A 19,975-nucleotide genomic window follows, 5' to 3' on the forward strand; every position below is an offset into this window, starting at 1 on the left:
TAATAGAAGGGCATGCAGGGAAAGTAAAAAAATGTATGAAAAACCTCTCTACTAAGAGGTAATCGAAGCCATTGTCGACAATGAACAGCAGCAGCAGCGGCGGCAATATTTACGAGTAGCTGGTGCAATGTTTACGACCCCGAAACAAATAAAGCGAGGTGTCCGAGAGAAGATGACGTCTACCGCCGTCCTAGGCAACACAATACGTTCTATAGAAACATGCAACACGAAACCAGCGTATCGTGTAAATTCAGCCTTGCCTGAAGTCAGCTGGAAGACACCGATCTACTAACCTTAGCAAAGGAATTTTTGTTTTTAATCAACGCGTATGCGGTGAAGCTGATAAATACCCGCGAGTAATAAAAATTACATTGAATAATGCTAGCTATAGTTGGGTAAACAAAGCGAACGTGTCACGTATTAAGACCACACGGTCTACCGACGGCATGCATCGAGCTCTCCGACTGCGGTCGACCACGTTGGAAACCGGTAGGCAAGCGTTAAATGGTTCTATTGCGCTAGAAATTATCGCAAGAAGAGAAAGGTCTTGGAACGACAGCGAATCGTCGTCTACCCGTTCTTCGTTAGAGTGACGAGTGAGCGTGGAGTATGATTTCGTGCACCAATTCTAAATTTCGTACGGGAGCGATGCATGGAAGTGTAGCAAATACATTTCGCTTTGCGATGTCTCTCGGCGGCCATCTCATACTTCTCAATGCTAGCTTAGGAATGTGACGCGTGCCCTTCGACACAATCCAAATCTTCTTTTTGCTCTCAACTACAACTCCTGCGGTATTCTCAGGTAAGATAAAGTACCTCATCTGTACGTCAACTTGAAGGGCTGACTTTGTGTGTCTATGTGCGTGTCACGATCACGTATCTTAGATCTATCGATGACCTAAGGCACGCAACGTGTTATGTACATGTAACTGTAACATGCGTGAATTACTACACTTTAGGCCATCGATTAGTGCCAAGTATTGAATTTTAAAAAAACTCTTAGCTTGGCTGGTCTAACCCGACGTTGTTGTAGCGTTCTATTTTGGATTGTAGTTTAAACTTCGCTTTGACCGAATCCAGCAAGAGCCTTCACTGCATAACGATCTTGTTAGAGCTACCATTTTATAATTGTGTTGAAATGGCAACTTCTTTTTCAAAACTAGTTAAGTGTTAGTTTCATTCACGTTCGGGCTAGGTAGCCATAAATCGTCGCGTTTGATAATGGCTGTTGCGACGGCTTCCCGGACGCTTACAGAACCGACAGGCTCATCATTCTTTCTTAGTTGGAGGCATGTGCCTCAGGTAGAGTACAAGGCTTATAAAATTTTCTATGACCGAATTCACTTATGTGATGACGATGGAACGATCGTAAGTAAAAGCCATTAGCAACCACCCAGCTGAAATCGTCTTTTGCTGATGCCAACTGTTATCGCCGATGTTCCTCTCCTTTTCGCACTACTGAATACTCCTTTTGCCGAGGGCATTGAACGATTTCTACACTCCATTCGTTGCGCTGCCCTACGCCGTGCTTCTTTGCCTCAGGTTCTTTCCCAGGCGATTGCCATCCGGAAATGACGATGACGCATAGGCTTGAGCCGCATATTATCGTAGCATGGATAGTCGGCAGGCACTGACAACACACAAAGAATACAGGCAAAAGAAGAGCAAAGGCCGAATCTAGCAGGGGTTTCCTTGCTAGCTGGATTGCAAGCAGATTGTAGACGAAAAGCAGCAAACGCAATGAGCATATAGAGGTTTTCGTGCGAAGAAGCGGATGAGTTCGGGTAAAAGACGGGCGAACAAGCAACCTGAGGTTCGCTGGTGGTGTGAGTAAAAGCAAAAAAAAAAAAAGATTTAACGGAACTATCTGCTCTCAAGGGTAGCCAGCGCTAAAATCTCTCCAGATCTCCAGAGGTCTCTGGAGACGCCCAATCCGCCTCTGGATACAACGGAAGTCCCTGCTTTATCTATATTTTCCTCGATAGAGTTAAGATACGGGTAGTAGTACTCCTAGAAATCACCATTGTAGCCGTTGTAATCGTGTAGTTTTAAAGGGAGGAGTGTTCCCTCTTCCACCCCACCTCCTCCCCTCCTACTAAAACTACCAAGAAATGGAAGTGTGCTTACGCTGTCGCGGTCTTTGAGGGCAGTCTTCGCAAATCCTTCATTAACTCTTTTCTTCGTTGTCCCATGAATAGCTCATATATTCGTCCCAATGTTGCCCCGCTTTTGAGTAAATGAATTATGGACCAGTGAAATATCTCGAGGGTTCAAGCGCTCCCTTGGGCACGCTTTACGAGCAAATCTACCGACACACAGCTTCATTGGGTGTTTGCTCTTGAATGGATGAGTAAACGAACAGTGTGAGCCCTCTTATGATACAACAGCGCTGTTCGGGTCCCTTGATCTGAACTATGTTCTTGTGGCCTGAAATATGCATACGGCCGGTTTTTTGGTGGGGTGCAGCACCCGTCCCGATCCAACATTTCTATTTTCTAGGAGTGTTTAACTATACGATTTGGGAGGGCAGCATACACAACACTACAGAATTACAAGGCTGGCATTTAATCGTCCATTACAAATTATACGATATCAATGTAACGGCGAGGATACACGTATGTAGATTCCATGTTAGTTTTGCTTGGGTCGGCTACGGCCTTCCCCCTCTTGATTCCTACTTGCCCACTTACCTATCACTCCAACAACAATAATAGTACTGCTGTCGAAAAGTAACCCAGATGTCTTTTATCGTCTCAAGTTTAAGGTGCTATATTTAGAAAGTGCCCTCCAGCTATTAGTGGTGGCTGGACTCCTTTTGGCGACGTGTGTCGCCGTCTTACGCCGATTCTACTGTCGCTGTAAGGCCCATTCTGCAGCTGATTTCGGCCCGATTTGGTTTGTGGTCTACGTGGGGCGTTGCGACAACTAAGCCAGTAGCTGCAATGTCAGCTTGGGGAAACTGCTGAGCGTATTACGTTAAGGTGAGAGAAGGCGACCTAGTCAAAGTCGATTGAGCCAGTATCCAGTGACAGTATGTAGCAGGAGAAACGGCAGCAGTGGCGGCGGCGGCAGAAGGCCTTTGACAGGTACTGGGCATCGAACCTAAGAAGGGGACGTCAGCAATTGATGACGGCTCACTATAAAGCCGCCGAAGCAGAAAAAGATTGCTACTGATTGACTGAGCAAAAAATAATAGACTGACTGACGGCTTCGATATATGGACAAGACATAAACGGTGAAGTCGGCCTTGGTCACAATAACGACAAATCGTCTCAGTTCATCCGGTGATGACTCAGGCGTCGTGGCAGGGCGGTCGCTATTTTGAAGAATATAGTAATTGATGAATGGATGTACGGACGCAGAGACGAGCTGACTAACAGAGTGATTGGCGAACAGGCGCTCAAAGAGCTCATTATATGTATCTGAACACATCTATTTATTTTGATATATGATTAAGGGTTATACGTACATAAGCACGCGTACATATGTTTATAGATGTGGCGTTTGCTTGCTTGACTTCTTCGTGGCCAGATGAGTGCCACTCCTGTTGTCATTGCCCTGAGCCCCATGATAGCCACGTAATGTAATATCTATATTTAGTGTTAGACAGGACATAACTGTCGATCGTTGAGGACTCTAACTATATAGATAACGTAAGAAAAAAGGCGACAGCAGTAGCGGCAGAGGAACATCAGGACGCCGTTGCCGCAACAGATTTCAATGGGGGCGACCTTTACTCATCATCAGTATGCTCTGGCCACCCAACATGCCCCCCTCCTCGGCAAACAGCTATACGTAAACACACCAGATCCCCAATTCCTCCTGGACAGGGGGGAGGGGGGCAGAGCTAATAGAAATAGAGGCAGGAAAATGCGACTAATCGATGCTATGCATTAAGTATGCCAATGCGCTGGGTAACGTTTGAGAGAGGCCCAGCGAATGACCCAGCAACAACCATGGCTAGTTCTTGTCTTTGCTAACTTTTTCCCTGCGGCCGCTGACACTATTGCAATTGGCTGCTGAAGAAGCACCTGCCTCTGCATAGAAGATTCAATGTGGTGTTTCTTCTAGTGTTTTTGTATGTAGACGAAACAGTGTGAAAAGAAGGAGTAGATGGACAGCGGTGTCGAGGGCAATCGCGCTGCTAACACCGATTTCAGTTGACGACGCGAATCCGTTTAAGTGGAGATTAAATAAAAATGAGGGAATAAAGACGAAAAAAGATCAAAGGAAATAGTTCATAGTCCACTTGTGGAGTGGAGTGATGATGACGAGACCTATCATGAGTGCTTCGTGTTATTGTTTCGCAAACAACAATCCAGAAGCGTAAATACAAAGATTATACAGTGCCAATTCATCATGTTAAAGGTCATAGCAATAATAACAACAATCATAATAGTAGCAGCTCGAGCAATAATGAACCAACTGCTAGTCATTGTCGACCAACAATATCCAAAGCAAGTTCTGCCAAACGCTAACCACAACTTGTTATAATATATAACAAATGTACGTACATCTCTACGCGTCACCTCTGACAAAAACAATAACAGTCGTCTCGAACAATAACAATGACGCGCTAGTAAACGTCTAACTGCCAAGCAAACTCTATAGCTGCAGCGGAAAATCAAAGGGGCCATTAGAATTACCGTAAGCAACAGTAGTGTCAATAGTAATGCAGAGACAGATACGGTCGAACGAGAACTGAATGGATTAGCTATAACGAATAAAGTAGGACCACCATTGCCTTCGGCCAAATGTCGTGTGTGATTGAGCCTCTGAAATTACCAGGGAGGGACAGAAAATGTAATGCTCATTTTTTTCTTTTTTGGTCTAGATGTCGACGCCGATTATGACTCAAGAGCGACGTAGAGCCCTATTCGACGATCGAATCGTGAAGACGTAGACCGTCGGCAGGCTACGGCATAGCGGACCGCCACGGAGAGGCTGGCTAAACAGGAAGGAGAGATAGTAATTATAGGGCCGACGAGCAAACTCTAATAGCATCTATTATTGCTTATTTACGAGGCAACAAAAACAATTACTTGTATATTGACGAGGCTATAATTACGATTATTGCTGGCAGTATGCCGACCAGTTAATAGGAAAGACGGCTCGTGAGTTATCTGTCTAAAATAATCTCGTAGACGACTACCTCATGCTAGATATCAGCTGTATCATATACTGGCTAGTATTTTCGTTCTAATTATGAAACGTTGTTTATTTTATTATGCAAAGCCTAGGTAAGAATTTTTTCAATGAATCAGGCAAACCGCAAAAACGGTGACCCATCAAACACTAGTTATACCTTGTGACGCTACCGTTACCGTAAAATATCTTCGATAACGTGATAATATTGGAAAAAAAACTTAGTGCCCCATAATCGCTTCTCTTTTCTATTTCTCGCCATCCCTAGTCTACTACCTTGAAGGCTTATTGAACAATGTACCGCGTACGATGGCATTCACTGATATCGAAAGAACAATAATCGATTCCGTAGGCAATACAAACACATTGCTTAACGATATCGTCAGATTTCAAGCACCGACTACGTGACGCTTAGCGGCTTCTATGAAGTGCTTCAAGTTGTCGATGTTCTATACGTCGTGTTATTTAAGTCGAACTTGGGCCAAGTACCAGGCCGCGATACTGCCAATTGTACCCAGGGGAACGATGCGGTGAGTCTGCTGTAGTGACGAATAACGTTCACGTGTGCATGTCTGAGCACTCAATGCCAGGTACCTACGTCCATATTAGGTTGGCTTTTACGGGGCCAGAATCCGGCCGGCACTCACTAAGCACCTGATGACAGCAAGGGGCAGGACGCGGGACGAAGCACGTAGATATGCGCGAATAGTTCCCTTGCATCAAGAGAAGTAAATTAGGGCAACAGTTAAAAGCACCAATTTACAGTGACGAGTCTTTCATAAATATGTAGATAAAATCTATATAAATATATAGATAAAATTTAATTATTGTTAGTACGGCTTTGTTTGTGCTCAAAGACCTATACAAGCATAAACCGCATATATAACATAGATCGATAATTTGATTAAATCGATACGTCTTTTGGTTGACGTTGTATCTCTACTTTTATCTCTTCTACTTAGATAAGTGTCAACTTGGGGGGCGGCTGGCGTTGGGCAATACGCAGTTTTCAGATGCTCGTTTGAACATTATGTATAAATAGGAAAATAGGTTTGATATTGTTCTTACTGTCACCGCCTTCGGGATTATCAGTGGTGGCTACCTGGTGATTCATTATACGCTACAGCCGCTAACGGCAGCCGAGAGCGATTCGGGTTTTTCAGCGAAGCAGCGATATTGTCACACTTATTAAAATTATTGTTGTTAACGATTCACAAGAGGGACAGGGAATCTAAGCAGATAACAGACTGAGTAATTTTTACTAGAAATAACTCTACACTCTAAGTTATACCGATAAAACGTCGTATATATTTTATTGTTATTACCTTTAGATCGAGTGATTTCCCAATTTGTGCAGCTCTGTGCCCCTTTTCGGTCACCCGCATTTCCATATATCTTTGGTTGTTGTCTAAAAGTGCATGGACACCTAAAATGGCCGCCAGCGATTCATAAGCGAGGACAGTGCATTTTTTTTAAGAAAATGCAACGTCTCCTGTTTATTACGTGCATTCCCCCGTACACTTAATACGCGGTAAGAGACTGCGGTGAGAGCCGAGGTGGAGTAATTTCTCTCCTTAGAATTTTGTCGCTCTCGTATTGCAACGTGTGCAAAATGGCAGTCGTCTGAGAAGCGCGTGGGTGGTGGATTATATGAAGAGGCGTTGCTCTTCACTATTTAGACCCGCTCTTCCCCTTCTTACTTTTAGTGTTACGGCCATTCAAAAAGCATCTGGAGCTTAAAAGCGTCGCTTCTTTGTCTGCTTTTTAATGTCACCCCATAGGTGCACGAACGATAGGCTTGTGCGTTTTTCCGATACTGGCTCTATTCTAACTGTTTAACTCTTTTAAATAAATTAACTCGTTCGACATAGTTTTATTTTTCTCGACTGAGGAAAATTGGTGGCTGTCTATTGCCGATGATAGCATCGAACGGCCCGACAGCCACAATCCATTCGCAATCTCCCGCTGCATACTCCGTTCGATGGAAGGACGTAATGCAGCTAGATACTGTGAGTCGGTCACAGACCTCGCTAGACTGGAATGTTCCACAACCTCAATAGCAGCGATATGGAACTGACGCAGGTGACTGCGAGCCGGAGCTTTTGTTCCTGCTCAAACGCGCACATAAGCACACAGAAACACTGATTGAGCAACAATCTAATTAGCAAAAGTAGTTAACCCTTGATACACACACATATACTAATCTAATGTATCTAATATATATACTAGTTTCAATTGTGAGCACCTATGCATGAGCACATTTACCAAGTTGATTATCATAGGATCCACAAGGATCCTTGTATAACTGTCAGCGAATGAGTCCTGGTTGGCATTGTACACTTGTCCGATATACAGTCTGCCAAACATTGAGAGTTCATGGCGTTGCTCGCAGGCTTTTCCTTCGAAGCGCAATGTCGTAGCACGAACAGTCGCATAGAGTGCCCGTTGCAAACAGCCTACGCGCAGACTCCAATATCAGCTAATTACTTGTCGATACTCCCTCTTGTTTCTTTTTTCCTCATCCACTCTCTAAATAGACCGTAAATGGCCTTTTTGCGCCTCCTGAAAGCTAGCGAAACAGAAGCTGTTCCTGCTTCGTGTTGTCCGACGTTGGGATTCGCCCTCATCAGCGAAGTGCCGATATGTATTTACGCCTCGGTCAGAATTATACAGGCGCACATATGGTAGCCATATGCAATGGCTATTGATCGTACACATCAAAGACGTTCGGCATCCGTGTAGATAGACTCTCAGAAAGGCGGGGAACGTGTGGGCCAGTAGCTCTGAAAGCATAAAGTGGCTTACCCTACTGAAAAACGTCAAGAAGTGTACAATACTGACTATTTTGCTCGACCTGGCTATTTGAGCACGCAGAAAGATTGTTTCCATGTCCTTTCGTATTCGATCAAAATTTATTATGATAAAATGCTAGTGAAGTGAGGCACTAAGTACCTATTATCCAATCGTGGCTCATAAATTGGCTTTCTCTTTGCGAATCGATGCGCTCCGGGGCTAAAGAATAAGTTAACATAAAAACAAATGAACGTTAGCGAACTTATATAAGGGACAACTATAATAACCCCACATAGTAGTCATCTTTTTTGATAGACGGAGATTGTATTGAAGTGGCAACGTGTAAAGCCGCTAACTATGGGAATACAGTTCAAATTGTGTAAGCTCAGGTTTTGGTTCTGACAATGCACTTCAGAGCGACTTTAGGATTTTCGCTTGGGGCTTCCGACAATGGTGCTTCTCTTCTTTGGTGGTCAATATTGCTGGTGCCCGCTGATCGACGGTAATCGGGTACCAACATCCATGAACGACAGGATATACAAGAAGGTACGCATCTCAATTTCGGTGGCGGCATCAGCGAACGCCAGCCGGCGAAGTCGACCATAGTAATCGAGTGGCAGAAATAAGTCCTCGCTCGGTAAACTGAACGACAAGCGCACAAACGTGCGTTGAGTTTGGTGGTCCGCAAGGTTTGATTCGCTTCAATCGCTGCAGCTCATGCTTTCCGCAACTCGAATACTTAGCGACTTCTTGTCCATATGATTGCCCTTGCTCCAACGGCTGTTACTGTGATAGTTGTAGCCATTACTGATCCTGTTTATTGTCTGGCGGCATTGACGGCTTCAACGGCACCCGGTGCCCACCTAGTTGCAGGTCTTCGGTTAATCTAACGCCGCTATTGCTGCTGCCGCCATTGCTCTGTTGTTAAGCTGAGCGCCTGCGGCGTCCAGTACTACTAGAGTCGCATCGTGCCAGTCCTGCCCGGTGGTCTAAGAGGCGCATGTACTCGGCGATTTCGATGATGTTCGGTGCCTTCTAAGCCCTGCGTCATGCCTAGTGAATAGGGACGGGCAAACAGCAGCAGTAGCGATTAACGTTCTCGACTAGAGTGAGCGAGATCGCGAGCTAGGAGCATCTTGAGACCCTCTTCCCATTCGTATGAGGTACCCCTGAAAAATTTTACCCCCTTGGCTGAAACAGGCGAACCGATTGTCGCGGACAAGCGGCGTGCGCATCTCCGTAATTGATATCTGACTTCGACTACGTGCATCCTACATGGATTCAATCCTATATTTGATATGACCCTTCCCATTCTTTTTATATTACTGTGAACCCTTCAACCGCTGATTGGATCAGATGTTTCATGTACCTAATGGTTTGCTTGAGCGAAAGCTTAACCATATGCCTTGATAATGCAGTTCGGGTATATAAGTATGAACTAAACTCCCGTTGATCTCTTTCGCTGCTTGATATATCGTTGTTATTTTTAATACCTGCAAGAAAATATTCAACGAATGATATTGAATCAAGCTATTAGGTTTCTAGATGGCACATACCTGATGATAACTTAAGAGAGAAGTTTTTCAATGGGCTACAGTTAATAGTATCACTGAATGCGTTTAAGGAGCTTAAAAAGTTTCCCTAAAAGCGTTTCGTTTGAGTACAATAGTATACATATAAGCGTGGGTGTTAAGAACCAACTGCTCCTCAAACCGATTCGCTGATTAAAGAAGCGTACGAGTGTTTTACCGCGGCCAATGGTCAAAAAAGTTTGCCACAAATAGTGTTTTGACGAAGATTCGCTAATTTTCTGCGCTGGTACGGTGTCAGTGTCGGTGACGGTGACGAAGGTGTCGACAACAAGCACCTTCTCAACCCAAGACTGCGCCCCTTAAAAGCCTATGGGTGCCTAATCAAAAAGGTCTTTCGAGCAGTATTGATGTCTTTGAGAGTTTCGTCTCCTATTGAGTTTTTTCACCTCATTTAGTAGTAGGCAAAAAAAGGTCACAGCATGCGTATTCGTCCGGTCGGGTGTGAAGGTCCCTTGCGCCTTTACGTTCATGCACATCGCATCTAGCAAAAACTGTGATGTTGCCCACACAACAGCCCCCGTTGGAGAAAGATTACAGACGATTCGCTAGGCCTTCGTTATTCATTTGGCGAACGATCGATGATCGAAAGCTTCTCAATCTCTGCCTACTCCCGTGGAGCTTTTGTCACCAAGAGGCTGCTTCTCTATGATTTTAGCCATGCGAAACCGAGCAAAGAAAGTTATTTTGTCCATTGGTGACGTTTTAGCTCTTATCTACGCCTATGCGCCTCATTGCTCAGCATCTTCGTCATGTTTTATTTAGAACTCTTCAGTATTCGAACATTTGGCACAACAATTATGCATGCGAAAAAGCTCTGGGTGTCTTCGTTAGAAGCGAGCACTTTTGCATAGATATACAGGAAACCAAGAAGTAAGCATTAACCTAATAAAGGGCGGGGCTCTTCTATTAAATATCTTCCTCTCAATATAGAGCTGCTGTTATTTCATCCACATTTGTTTTTTAGTGTTGGGGAAGACGGCAAGAAAGAATATTCAACCTGTATGAAACATTTGTCTCCTATGCCGTCCGGCTGCCATTCCAACGAAATAAGCCCAGGGAAACAGAAACGACGTCGCAGGCCAGGCACGTAAACCCTTGACGCAATTACGGTTTAGGGTTACTTCTAATGATGATACAGTCAAATATTACCAATGTTACTACAGCGTAGACGCCGGCCCTGTCTCTTGCGGGTGGCACAGGCTACAGTAAATATCTAAAGCGGACATTCATCTCATCTCGGTGGGGCCGAGCAAAGACGGGGCATTTTTGAGATTTCATCTCAGTCCACTTCCTAAAATTTGCCAGTCAGCCAGATCTTAACGGAAGATGGGAAGAATGGAATGATATGAAAGGGGAATCGACAGGAAATATTTGCGCTCGTGGAGGCAGCGTCGATTGTCATTTTTGAGGCGGCGTCAAAGACGGAAAGGCAGCCACTGAAGGAGCGGACAAATCAATCGTCTTCATTTTTGTTGTTGTTGACCCTGTTTCCCTTTGTCTATATCTCGTTTTAGCTCATTCTTGCTCATTTACTCAGCCTATTTCGTCGGTTGCCGTCTGCAGTGACGTCGATGGAAGGAACGATCCGCCAGAGTGAAATTAAGACGTCGCATTGATCAGACATCCGAAGATGAGCAGCTAGCAGCGTATGATGGACCGAGAAGGAATGACGAGTTTCATAGCGTCGGCGATTGTCGGCGTTTGGCTGCAACAGCAGTGGCAACAGCGGTGTTCGTCTCCGCACAACTTCACGGTGGTCCGCTCGTCGACTCCTGTGTGTCCACGGTTGTGCGGTCTGGGCGGCTGGCCAAACTTAAATTTGAGCGTTTCAGAGTCACTACCACGGAAATCTGTCTATAGTAGTACGCAGTCCGACGATACACAATTAATCGAAGAGATTCGTCTGAAATCGTCGACTATGATCTATTGCGCTTCTTACGGCGACAACTCACTACTCATCAGCGTTGTCGTGAGCACTCGTGAGTACCACACCCCTCCCGCTGCGAAGAGACCGCCTACAATTACGTGAACGAAAGATCATCTTAATAATAGATAGTAGTAAAGAGGAGGGAAGAGAGGTTTCCTATACGTCTAACGGGCTACAAGCTCCGGCTGGCTTGACGATGGTGTACCCTCACGGTGCTGTCCACGAGTGCACCTTCCACGTCGATGGGAGATCAGACGAACAGACATATCGAGTAAACTGGCAGTATCAACAACAACAACAGCCAGCTAAAGCTAAGAATCCTCAATGAATCAGTAGATATACAGGCACGTTTGTAGTTAGGCCTGCCGTAACAAGTTATTCCTAGTTAGAAAAGTATCCTTATGTCTCCACTGCGAGGATAAATAACGGAGACCGGACTAGCGCGGCATTAGAAGAATGGTCGTTTTATGCTGCTAGTTCTACAACCATTTGGCACCAGACGCACTGTGGATATTTTCGTTACTTGATGTCCGGCTATGTGCGGGGCAAAACAACGGCATGTCTGGGGTAGGGCTTTGGCAGTCGCCAGAACCGCAGCAATAACAGCAGAGTTAGTAACATAAATGAACCCAGCTCAATGCAATTGCAGGATCTTAAGTGTCGGTAATGTGCTGCCTCCGGCGATGACGGCCACATCACCACACACATACACAAAGTTTACGACCATTGCCACAGGCTAACGGTTGCTTCAACGAAAGTGCGGGAGCAGTAGAAACAAAATAGTGGCATAATTCCCAAATTATTCTGCTGGTTAAGCCCTGTTTTTTCCCTTTCTCGCTTTGTCGCTCTCCGTAAGCTGCGCGTACTCGATACGATTGAGCCGGGGACCTTTATGACAACTAGACAGAGTTCCCATTCTAACTGAAGCTCGAACTTCTTATTATTTTCTCCGACGTTATGATCTATCTGCGGTGCAGTAAAGCAATAAATGAAGCCTCCACGGACGGCAGCAGGATACGCTAATCGGAACAATTTTTGCAATTGGTTATGAAGCTGGGCGGGTCCTGAGAACAGCCCTAATGTCACCAAAAAAACTGAGGTCGCAGGATGTACGATTAGACATGGGACACGTGGAGTCGCTTCGGGTAAGACGCGTTGGTTCGATTTTGAATAACACAGAATCACATTTTACGTCGCAAAATAGGCGACAATGCCTACATGCTAACGGTATAAAGCAAAAATGCCGGGTCGGGTGCCTAATACGTTATACAATCTACACGATCTTGGCGGCAGTCAACTGTAATCTCACATGGTGATGCACTTTCGCCAATCGCCGACTCCTAGATGAGCCTAGCTCCATCAGGCTTTGGGTAAGACGAACGTTTTTACCGCGTGGGCAGATTCCGATAATGTCGCTATGCAGCTGCTAACAGGGAGATAACGGGCGGATCAGCTAACGTTATGTGAAGGCGGCGGTAGAAATGTTATAAGGCCTATCTGAATCAAACGCAAAGAAATAATGCAAGAAGCTTGTAACCCAATGTTTATTGACCGCCGTTCGCGATGAGTGGATTAGAGTATAGAGAGGGTACGAGGGAAGAAGAAGCTCAGGGCTTCGAACAGACGCCGGCTGATTGGTGTTCAGAGACTTGAAACAAACTAAGGTTGCTATTTTTGCTTGGATCTGTGCGTCAAAACCTTGGTTAGCGATGCTGCTTTTCGGTGCTGTGGGCAACGAATCCAGACGTACCATCCGATATTGATTTTCTTGTTGTTGTTGTTGTTGTTGTTGTTGTTGTTGTTGTTGTTGTTGTTGTTGTTGCTGTTGCCCTTGCTGTTGACTTTAGGAGCAGCCTGTGGCAGCGCAGACACTCGTCCTTCATTGACGAGTTTGGAGCATTTTTAGTTTGGCGCAGGTTGAACTGAACAATTAAAGCTAGATGTCAATCGACCCTTCTCGGGCAGACAAAAGTTATTCTATTCAGCCTCGTTGTCGATTGACTTATGGCGGAGAGCCAGACGCCTGCTCTTGTTATCAATAGTTGACCAGCCTTGTTCGTCGTGTGTCGTTCGGCTAATTAGATTATCAAAACTAAAGAAGAAAAACGCAGATCCAGTAAGGAAAGAAGAGGGTTCCATTGCATACCCGACATCCCTCATCCTCTAAGGTGACGTTACAAGAAAGATGTCTGCTCAGAAGACGATTCGAATACGCAGATACTCCAATCGACAGATGGTGGCAAAGTGGCTCCAGGGTACAACCACGTTCAGTTAGTTATCTAGTCGTAGAAGCTACCGAAGCTCGGATTCCTGAGTACGATTAACCAGTGTTAACTAACGTATATGGTGATGGTAACAGGTGACACCGTGATGGGGACTAGCTTTTTTAAACGAGACACAGCATAGAGAGACAGGATTGTGCAATCCTGTAATACTAATATGAAAAAAAAAAATGCTTCGAGTTCGACGTCTGATACCTAGGTCGTTAGGTATTTTTACTTCTACAGGCAGGAAACAAGGTGTGCTTACGTAGGTCTTGAACCTCCACGACCTTCATGCCTCTGAGCCTATCGGGCTTGACTACCATATTACCGACGAGATAGACGTAGTTTAGTGAACGAACTGACTTAGGAAAAATGGTGGAAGACTGAAAGTTCAAGTAAAAAAACAATGGACACCATGTAAATTGAACATTGAAGGTGAGTTGTGCGACCATCGCATGAAAATGTCACTCACTTTTTGAGGCGCCATCGTCAATAGTTCTACAAGGAAGGCTGTCAAAAACAAGGCATTCTACCACTGTTCTTAACGATAAGGGCAAAATGTCTTTCGATCAAAGAGGGTTCCAGGGTCTGATGACTGTATCTGCCTGTGCAGCAGACGACGTAGACAATAAAGCTAAAATGACTGTTTTAGTTGATGTTGATGCGGCTGACGTCGTAGACTTTGCTGCTAACAGCGTAGCCGCTTCTTCTTGCTTCGATTTTATGCCACTTTTGCCTCATCGCCACACACAGCACTTTTAGCTCATCTCGCTGCTGCTACTGCTGTTTTTTTCCTTCTTTTTTTTTTTCTGACACGTATTTTTGCCGATCTTCCTTCGCTCATATTGGCTAATGCCTGCTCAATCGTAGCTATTCTATTTAGCTAGCACTTTTAGCAACTAGGAGCGAGCAGCCTTATTGTCGAGCACCTTTTCGATGCTCCGCGATCTTCTTGCCCCCACCAGAGGATCTACAACCAGCGGCCGACCATCGGCGTTTGTGCCTGTAGTATGTGCGGTTATGAGGCAGCGGTGCCTAGGCACGTCGTAAGCTCATTTGGAGTTTTGGCTATATCTCCGTTGCTGCGTGTTATGAGTGTGTCGATGCGCTGGCCCCCTCATCGTCTCGTTTGCCTCGAAGCTAGCAGAAGACACAGATAGGCATATAGAAAAAGGCAGATAGATATATCTTTCGAGAGGGAGAGCGACTAGATGAAACTGTACGCGGGCAATCACCTCGCGCAGAACTCTGACGCTGCATCAACAGGAGCTCGCATGATTCTTGGCATGGCGAAGCGGTAGACGATCGTAAACGACTGGAAGCCCGTGTCAGTAACCGGCTGGCGCCTGCGGTGGCAGCGGCAGAGACGACCTTACGTCTGGTTGCCTTTGCTTAAAACCACAAAAATGCTATCAAACGACAATGACATAGAGATCAACTAAATTAAAGATTAACAGAAAAAAGAAAAACACCGAACAAAAAAAGCGTAACAAATTAAGAGAAGGACGTCAGATTCGGATTGTCAGAGGTGTGCGTATATGATTTAGAAAGAGGATGTACGCGTATGAGTAATATAGAGACAATGAAAATTAGCGTGCCAATGCGCGGAGACCAAATATTTGAATGGGGAAAATGTAAACAAAGAAATAAAAAAAAAACGTCGGAAGAAAGTTCGTTAGATAGGGGAGGTTCAACCCTGTGATGCTAAGTTCACAAACGCGTTTAGAATAACAACAAGTAGTTAGCGTGCATAACAGTGGTAAGTTATGCTGCCTAAGTATAAAGAACAAGAAGAAGCAATAAATGATGTTTATTTTTATATCTAAGTATATAATTTAATGCAGCCACGTAAACTGACATTGTGATATGTGATTTGACTGATACAGGGCACGTGGGCTAACACGAACCTCGGCGCCATTATACAGATGTTAGGTTGGGGCAGTTTCCAGAGACTTGACCAGCGCGCTGATGTTTGCTTTGAAATAATCAGATTCCAACGGAAATGGTGAATGATTGCTTTCAACGTGCCTAGCTTTTTCCTGTACCGCAACTCAGGCACAGAACGTCGTGGGTATATGAGAGAGAGAGTCATTTGAACATCTCAAGAGACGACCGTAGCAGACGATGAACTGATACAATGGATGCTGATTGGAGCAGAAAATTTTAACAATTCCTTTGACGCTGTAGGATAGAAGTGTTGCGTTCAAACGGATATTAAAAGCACTGGTCCTTTTAAGGGTCTCAACAGCGATAGCTATGCGTCCAATTGCATGCCAGTACAACAGTACAATGGTATGAACGTATGGACGCCATGGACGGAATCGTTAAGACAGATCTATTGACGAATTTAAGTTACTATAGTGGTCCGTTCGATTCGTAGCTATTGCATGCCGTTTCTTGTCAGTTATACTTGCTTGTCTAAGCAAAAATAAGCATATGTATAATAAACGCGAATAGTCAAGATTAAATACTATGAGAAAAGTTAATTGTTCAAACCGGTAACGTGAACAGGGTCAGAGGAAAGAAATGGGGGAAGCGGACAAGAAAACGCATATGAAACTGCCAGAATTGTCAGAAGTTCAACAATGAATAAGCATCGAACAGAGTATTACCGCATGACAGGCTTGATAGACTGCACGCAGTCCGAGCCGACCGATATGCGCTGATGAGTTGTCACCTAGACGGCGTGAAATACGAAGTTTGACTCGCAGGGAACCACGAAAACAAAAAAAAAAAAAAAAAAGTTCTGTTGAGTAAGATATGCCAGATGCACCAAAAAGTTACCTAATGTCTGTAAATAACCAAGCACGAAGTGTGAGTAATGACAGTGTGGGGCAAACGCGTGCCCAGATCAACATATATGACACGGACAAGGCGAGGTTTTCAAAACTGTTGGCCGTTCTATGACAAACAACTCCAGTTACACAAGATCAATTGCGCGATGATGGCGCTGTGAGAAACCGAGGGCACAGGGCTGCCCCATACGCAAAGAGCGCGAGCGTATTACTGTCAAAATGAACTCGACGATGCAGAATCACAAAGATTCGATCTAAAGAGGGATGCGAGACCCAAGTGAAGCAAGCAGAAATTAAATAGGCACATCCCAGGCATGTCTATCAGGCTAAACATTAAAGGTGTTCTCTAATGTAGCCCCAGTGGCTCTAAAGCCTGATGCCGAGTTCAGGTAGAACTTTTAGCTGTATTCATCCGAAAACTGCAGTAACTTCTATGGTTGTCGTCGATGTTTTCGCGATTTCGATGTCTTTTATTCACGAGCGTAACGTCGTCGATTCCGCGTTCTCGGAACATCGCTACTGCTGTAACAACAATAACAGCGGCAATCAAAGGAGAAAAATCCTGAATAGAAAAAGTAACAAAGCGCCAGAATGAGGCATGGACGTGGGGAGGAGGGTGTAGGCAGATAAGGAATTCTCGAGTTCAGTACACGTCACTCAAAAATCATCTAGTTCTGGACGTGCAAAACGCTTTCTGACGCCCTTGATAATAGAGAACGGTTCGTTAGCTGTTGTTATAAGGTTGATTTGATCGAGGATAATAAAATAGGCGATCTAAACATTCGGAGAGAATATTTCTTTATTGTTAGGCTTTTAAATCCACATGAAGACACGCATGGGCAATACATAAGACGTAACAAAAACTAGAAGACCAGCATTAGGCGACAGATGGGTGTTTTCACCGATCGCAGTATAAACGTCTTATCACTTTAGCGATACACGTCGTTACTGTTCGGAGCGTTAGGAAATTTTACGTCCAAACGCTATGCGTACAGATAATACACCGCCGCTTTATATGCGTTCCTGACTGGCAGTAGCGGCAATTGCTATCTGTGGACATATTTGATCTCGGCTGGTTCATTCTGGTGGAAAACCCCTGCCAGCGAAGAAGACACACGAAACGAACAAGAGAGTTTTAATTCGTGGATGAAATTTATATATAATCACTAACTATACGCGATTACAATGCCCATTTGGCATCTAATTATTTTCGGAATATTATTTTCCTAATCTGCGCCAGTCTACGTCAGGCGATAGACATAGGTTTAAATTCAATCAAATACGCTGCATACACACAATCCCAATAGAATTGAATCTTGGACCAGAAGCAGGCCAAAACTCCCAAAACTGAAGACGGCCAAATAGCTTTAAAGGGTCAGAAAAGCGTCAGAAATTACCTATTAAAGCTCATTTCGACAATCTAATTTGGCCTTAATATTCCCTTATTTAGAGCTGCCATCAATTGCTGTGTAAAAAAAGCTAAGCGTGGCAGAAACATCTTTGAGCTACCTTGATAAGTTTTGAAACTCTCTTCAGATTCACCCCATTGAGGTTCTGCCAGCTTACCTTATTAGGGCCTTTTTCAGAGGCCTTATGAGCACTGGCAGTAACGTCAGTTTAGCTAAAAATAGGTAGATTTTATTCGCTAACAGAAAAAGATCAGGAACCTGTGCTCAGGTTCCGATAATGACGCACAATCAACGTCCGCCATGACAAGTCTATCATTTCGTTCTGGAAAGAATTAGGTTTCATTGCGTGCCGATACAACAAATAGCCCCCTTTTAAGGACACCATTACGTATATATAAAGCTTCGCGAGCGGCAGCAGTGGCTCAACGTCAATATACGGAAATGTAACAGTCTTTCATTTTCATCAATTGAAGTAGAGAATGACGGAAAGAAATATCATGAAACATATTGTATCAGATGGTCGGCCAGTGACGATCGTACCGCTGTCCTGACGACATGCAGACGGGAAAAAAGATTGTGTTCTTTATCTAATTAGGGCTGTAATTGAACCTACGCCTTAGATTAAATTGCCGTATGAGCGACAAATGGTTTCCATTGTTCGACAAAGTGACGGCTACGAGACGGGACAAAAGTTGCGCCATTAACTCTCGAGACTTTACACGGCTGCTTCTCTCATAGAATATAAATAGCGTAGTCGGATGGTTAAATTCGTTGTTGGTAATGTGTTGCCTTGCGGTTTACCGTGGGAATAAGCTCCAGCCAAGACGCTGCCTGGTTCGCCGCCATTTGCCGCTAATAGAAAAAGTTGACAGGAACAAAATCGACGAGTGAACGGCATTGTATTAAGGACAACGAAAACAGCCAGAAGATTATATTATTCCATTCGTTGTTTTTCGTTGTCTATTGTCGTACATATTAGTCTGTTCTGGCGGTAATGGTCTCACTAGATTTCGCCCGCTTTTAATTGCGCTAACGCTGTGTATACGGATAGACTTGAGAGTCGACCGGAGACCTACTAGACAATGCGACGTTTATAAGGTCGGTCTTCTTTCTTGCAGCGAACATTTACGCATGGCCTCTTATTTTTCGACGTAACCAACACGTTTATATAAAAACTAATGAAAATAAAACACCAATGTATAGTTGTAACGAAACAGACGTACCGATTGATAATAGTTCTGTAGATCATAGAGGTAAGGTAGCGATTGTGGTTCGTGCGGTTTGCTAATACGCGGTGTAGGGATCCCAGTAACCGTCAGCACCTGCGTAGTCGAACCGAGGAAAATTCTCATAGATCTAGACGAGCGTCCTACTGCATGCGTTCGCAGGATGAACCGGAGAGAACCACCCTGTCGATAAGCGAATTTTCCATTTGATCACGCGAAACACCCGATGGAATCGAGGTACAGTTCAGATCTTAGGGTCGCTAACAGATCATAGACAAATTGTCTTAATAACAACCGTTTCGGGAATAACCCGTTAGTATTGTATCTGAGTAAGGTGTAGAAGGGTTTTAGGCAATAGTTAATTTAACGTTCCTTCCGGCAGGTCTTCGATCATGGACTGAGGAATATCATTTAGCAAGACGTTGATATTCTCATAAACGAGGAGGAGTTTTCGCCTGTGCATCATTCTTTCTTTCAGCATCGGCTTCTTTGAGTTTGGCATGACATACCGTCTGAGGATACCGTGCACATGCCTGGGGCAAGCGATATTTGGGAATATTCAAAAACGTATGCAATAATGCTGTACAGATCTGTGCAATGATTCTTCTTTAATTGATGAAGGCTTCGCAAATCGGAACCCGTATTTGTAAGTAAAGACATGCACATCTGCAATATACGACCGTGCGAAGTTTCTCTAAACGTAATAAGCTTCGAGTGCATAAAACACTTTCCAATACAATGCAACGTATACACATATATATATTCGTTGAAGCATATAATTAGCTGTACGCTCTTAACTAATAATAACCGTACGAGCTATTCTG

The 19,975-nt window shown here is 44.4% G+C and overlaps 1 protein-coding gene across 2 annotated transcripts in view; it reads left to right on the forward strand.

The window, feature by feature from the left end:
• The window catches only part of dlp (glypican dally-like), a 109,236-nt gene that overhangs the window by 75,751 nt on the left and 13,510 nt on the right, over nucleotides 1-19,975 (forward strand). Inside the window, exon 1 of one of the 2 annotated variants that reach the window (XM_086974448.1) lies at nucleotides 13,545-19,797. The exons of the other annotated variant lie outside the window; for it this stretch is intronic. Coding sequence (XP_086830574.1) covers nucleotides 19,767-19,797 — 31 coding nt within the window. The 5' untranslated portion in view covers nucleotides 13,545-19,766. Of the gene's footprint in view, nucleotides 1-13,544; nucleotides 19,798-19,975 lie in introns of those variants that run through there. 2 annotated transcript variants of the gene reach the window in all.

The sequence above is a fragment of the Varroa destructor genome, unplaced genomic scaffold (assembly GCF_002443255.2).
Source record: "Varroa destructor unplaced genomic scaffold, Vdes_3.0 BEIS01000007.1, whole genome shotgun sequence".
NCBI classification, from domain to species: Eukaryota; Metazoa; Arthropoda; class Arachnida; order Mesostigmata; family Varroidae; genus Varroa; species Varroa destructor.